General features: G+C 48.2%; 1 protein-coding gene across 1 annotated transcript in view; it reads right to left on the reverse strand.

Annotated features, from left to right (window-relative positions):
* The window catches only part of LOC142995218 (RNA-binding protein Nova-1-like), a gene marked incomplete at its 3' end in the record, with an annotated part of 13738 nt that overhangs the window by 8204 nt on the left and 534 nt on the right, over nucleotides 1-5000 (reverse strand). Inside the window, exons 1-2 of the mRNA XM_076146201.1 lie at nucleotides 4638-5000; nucleotides 2179-2247 (exon numbers count right to left, since the gene is read on the reverse strand). The exon at nucleotides 4638-5000 is cut by the window's right edge and continues 534 nt beyond it. Of these exons, the coding sequence (XP_076002316.1) occupies nucleotides 2179-2247; nucleotides 4638-4794 (226 nt within the window). The remainder of the gene's footprint in view (nucleotides 1-2178; nucleotides 2248-4637) is intronic.

The following is a 5000-nucleotide window of genomic DNA, read 5'->3' on the forward strand; positions in this document are numbered from 1 at the left end:
TGTGTGTGTGTGTGTGTGTGTGTGTGTGTGTGTGTAGCATACTAATTTTTCATGCAGCCTTTCCCCTAAAAAACTATCTGTGCTTGTGCCATTAAACCTCACACACACACACTCACACACACACACACACACACACACACACACACACACTCACACACAAGAATCTTTCAGTGCGCTGCTCGTTTCCTAGCATAATTTGACAAGGGCATCTCAAGGCCTCACTGGCCTGCCAGTCCGTCCATTTACCAAATGAATGAGAGGAGAGGAAAGGAGAGGAGAGGAGAGGAGAGGAGAGGAGAGGAGAGGAGAGGAGAGAGGAAAGGAGCCATAACACAAGATGGTAGCAGCATTGAAAGCTGTAGAGGTCAGCAAACTTTTCTCTGACTGTATCCCTGTAGGCGTCTCACCCGCATGTTCTCTCTGTCTCTCTCTCTGTCTCTCCCTCTCTCTCTCTCTCTCTCTCTCTCTCTCTCTCTCTCTCTCTCTCTCTCTTTTCCACCTACATGAAAATCAGAAACCTCCCCTCTATGTTCCCCGTGCTTGCATGAGGCATCTTAATGTGTCGCAGCAGCACGTTGTGGTGTTTTGTGTAGTGAATGAATCAGAGGGTCGGAGGCTGATCCAGTCTGCCAGCTTCCTGTCAGGGTCGCGTCACAACATCACAACCATCATACCAAAGGTTACAGGGATCGGGTTCAGTGCTAAAGCTTTGGCCCAAACTCAATCTGATGCTTTGTGATGTTATGAAACTTTGAGTTCTGAGTGAGGATTTATTCTCCTTCACATCCCCGCTCAGACCGTCTCACCCTGCAGACACACACACACACACACACACACACACACACACACACACACACACACACACACACACACACACACACCGCTGGGCTCTGTGCTGTGGGAGCCTTCATGAAGCTCCTGAGGCTCCTGAGCTCAAATAAGAATCTGACTGTGTTATAAACAACAACTGGTATAAACTGAAGTCTTCAGTCAGGTTGTGTTTGTCTGGCAGAAACATCGATGTTTGCAGAATAAAAGTCGGTATTTTGATTTTCATCTTACTGATCAAACTAAATGATCATAGAAAGATTTAACTTTATTATTGACATTTATTCTTACCTGCTCTTATACTAAAGCCCCGGGTTCATGTGTATTTATGAGCTGATCTACATCAAGCACAGTTACTTTACATTAATCCTCTGAAATGAGATTAAATCCTGACAATGATTCCATTAAAAGATCTGTCCTCATACGAGGACGATCAGAGGATAGTTCAGGTTCCTTTACTTTATGGAAAATCCCTGAGATAAGGGTGCGTGTGTGTGTGTGTGTGTGTGTGTGTGTGTGTGTGTGTGGGCGGGGGGGCATGGAGGTTGTAAACTCCAGCTACTGCAGTCATTGATCTTTTCCTCTTTAAGACCTTTAGCTTTTTACGAGACAGAGCTGTGATTTATGACCTGCCGGCTTCCAGCGGTCCCATGTCGTCGTCCCCTATCTGCTGTTTGACAGCAGCTCGCTCGCTCTCTCTCTCTCTCTCTCTCTCTCTCCACGCACACACACATTCAGATCAAACCTTTGCACACAAACCATCTGCAACCTCAGGGCAGAAACATCTAGAGCTTCATTCCTGTCAGCACACAGTGAAAATGGACAGGACTCCATCCAGCAGCACTAAAACTAAGTGCACACACGTTTCATCCAAAGAAAACACCTCACATTCACATCAACTCATGGTTCAACAGACAGCAGCGCCGCTCACACTGAGGCTGTCGCACACAATCAATGCACAATTCAACAATGCAAAGTAATCAGCAGCAGAAACCAGAAAGCTTGGATGTTATGGCTGGCATGAGTCAAAGGTCAGTCAGAATCATCATGGCAAAAGAAACACTGATTTTGTCCAAAAAAAGCATGAGGATGGATGTTATGGGATCGGTAACAGAGTCTAAACAGCGTCAGCAAGCATTAACCTGGACATGAGAGAATGTGGCTGAGGCTGAGTGTTAGATCGACTCCTGACTCCCCCTGACTGAGGGATCCCTGAAATGTGGAGCGGCAGCCTGCAGGTTGTTTTTTTTTTTTTGAGGCGTCACTAAACACATCACTGTCGTGCATTGCAGAAGGTTACAGCAAAGGTTATAAGACAGGAAAAAAGATTAAAATCAAAGTCTCTCTTACCATGAGTCTCAGTTTCTTGATGAGGGAAAACAATGCCTTCAGTTTCAAATAGGGGCTGCAGGAAGGCCACTACAGAGAGAGGAAGCACAGGGGTGGGGGGCGGGGTTGTGGCATAAGCTAATCATTCAGAGAAACAACCATTAGTATGATCTCTAAGCAGACCTTTCAAAAGAATCCATAGAGAAATTCCACAGACTTCAGTTTTATGAGTTTAAACTTCACTTCACTTCATGGTATTTTCAGTAAAGAACTCACTTCTGGTTGGACTACGATCATCTGATTATGTCAGGCGGTAGATCTGAGTGATAATAGAAGCTGTCAATGTGCTCCAGCAAAATTAACACAACAAAAAAAAAAAATTCTTAGATCGTGAAATTGGAAGAATCGTTTTTGTAAAGAGCGTCGAATTAGCTGTGAGAGGAAGATTAGCATAAACACACAATCAAGATGTGGATCCTCTTTGTTGGTGTGAAGGGGGCCAGAGTGAGGAGCACACAGGAGCTCGCTGAGGAGCTCTGACGCCGGGGCCGGGGGGAGCGCTGACTGTCCTCGCAGCCCCCCATGTGCAGAGCGCGGCGGCCGTCCACTCTCTCTGAGTGGAAGCTTGCTTGCCACATGTGTTCACCGTCATCAGCCCGACCATTTCATTTGTCTTAATGGACGAGCTGTCTGACTGTTATGCAGGCGAGTGCATGAGGCCCCAGGGGGAGGCTTTGTTTTTTTTTTTACATTCAGACTTTAGTGCTCCAAGTGCTGCATCGATTTACCTTTAACCAGCGCCGGGCCGACCCACGGGTGGACCCTGGTTCTGTTCAGCTGTGCTCACGCTTCATGCTGCACCTGCTTTCTGTCAGATCTGAGGTTGGCTCTGCCTGTTTGTTGTGATTTACTGAATCAGGCCATGTCACCAAAAATATCTACAATAAGCTGAAACTGTGTTGATCCTCCCGGGTCTCTGGGTCACTGAGGCCGTCTGGACCCTCAGGTTACACTGCTGCTGTCAGCCAATCAGGGCACAGCTAAGACTTCTTCCTCATTTCATTAATTCCGTTCATAATTAAATAGATTTTTGTAAATTATACCACATTGATTTCTGTTACAAAATCAAGTCGGTTACAAAGAGTCTGAGTGCCTGAACATTTTTTTATATTTTTCTGCAGGAATTGTCAACAATTTGCAGCTAAATGTCAAAAATATTTCTATTGGATTTCCAAAGACCTTTGTTTGTTTTAAAGGAGCAGGACAACAACAATGTGTTTCCCTGTCATACATGTGTCCATAGATTAACCTCAAAGGGCCCGATCGTCCATAATCTCTCGGGCCTCCCCTTATCAATCATATTGGTGTTTGATCCGGGGCCAAACACTCCCTGCACACACTGGAATGCCACTATCTTCATATTGTGGCTCGGATTTAACAGCAACAACCCAAAGGCCCAAAATCAAGCCTCTGGAGTGTGATCCATGTAGAGCAGCCGCCTAGAGCCACCATACAGAGCGACCTCAGGTGAAGAGTGTGTGCGTGTGACCCTCAGTGTGTGTGTAAATATCACATCGAGGCCCTATTGGAAGCCCAAGTGTGTGTGATGAGGTGCATGGCCCGGACAGGCTGCTGATGGTTGTAATGCTGGTTGGTTGATGGGGATGCTTGGAGCATGACAGCATGTAAACAAAAACCAAATATGGTGATTGCCATGGCGACAGATCCATATTTCACCCAGCCAGAGATTAATGAAGAGACATGATTGGAGAATTTAGAGTCAAAGTGTGTTCCCCTGGCTGCAGTGATACAGTAGAGACACCAAACGCTGCTACACACACACAACACACTGCTCCGGTCCCGCCTGCTCGTGTCGTTTCGCGGCCTGTTGTTGTTGATCCGAGCCGCCGCTTGATCCGCTTGTGTAATTGCACACAAAGCGGCGATGGAGGCTGATGTGTCAGATTATCACAAGGTCATTTCATCAGCGCCCGGATGAGCGTGTGCCTCCATCACGCAGCGGCTCCTCGGCCTCCCGCTTGTTTACATGCTCGTCTCCGGCTCCAGCATGGCCGCTGCGCCGAGGACACGTTAACGCGCAGGGACAAAAACACGCCGAATTAAGCTTTAATCAACCGGCTGGACGAGCAGGGACGAGCCGCGGGGTCGGAAGAGACCCGGCGGCTTCCACCCCCCCCCAAAAAACACCCCCCTGCCCCCCACCCCCCATCTCTCTTATTGTTTCCCCTCCAGCGGCACAAAAGCGGCGGATTAATCTAAAGCTGGTGGAAATGTTGCCGCCAGAGACAAAAAGCGTGGTGAAGAAAATTCGATTTGCTTAGATTTACTCAATTAAACGCAGAAATCGAACGCGTCTCATCTGCTCGAGTAGCGCGTCAAGAATCACGATCAACCTGCTCCGCGTTCGGGTTCAGTTCGGTCCCTAAACCCCGCACGGCCCCGCATCCCCCCAATCTTACCTCCTGTGTTTGTACGCTTGGTGCTGCTGGCCTCCGTCGGGGTCTCCAGGGGTCTTTTACGCGAATCCGGAGGGTCGGACTCCATGTGCGGCTGTTGATTGTGATGGTGCGGATTTGAGAAGATCCCGTTCTGCTGTACTGCTCCGCCGGCCATCATCTTGGAGCTTTCTGTTTGGATGCTTCGTGTGCGTTTAAATCCCCGTTTCCTTTCTTACGCAGCGGCGCCGTGTGGATCAGTCCGCAGGAGGCAAGAGAGACTTTGGGAAATCGGTGAAAAATACGTCTCGTTTCTTGCGGACGGGGGAGGTTGTGCTGCGCGTTTCTCTGTGTTTGCGGTTTGCGTACAGAGAGATGCTGCGCAGG

Source organism: Genypterus blacodes, unplaced genomic scaffold (assembly GCF_046128005.1).
Source record: "Genypterus blacodes isolate CSIRO-AG114 ecotype Tasmania unplaced genomic scaffold, CSIRO-AGI_Gbla_v1 ptg000032l_1, whole genome shotgun sequence".
NCBI classification, from domain to species: Eukaryota; Metazoa; Chordata; class Actinopteri; order Ophidiiformes; family Ophidiidae; genus Genypterus; species Genypterus blacodes.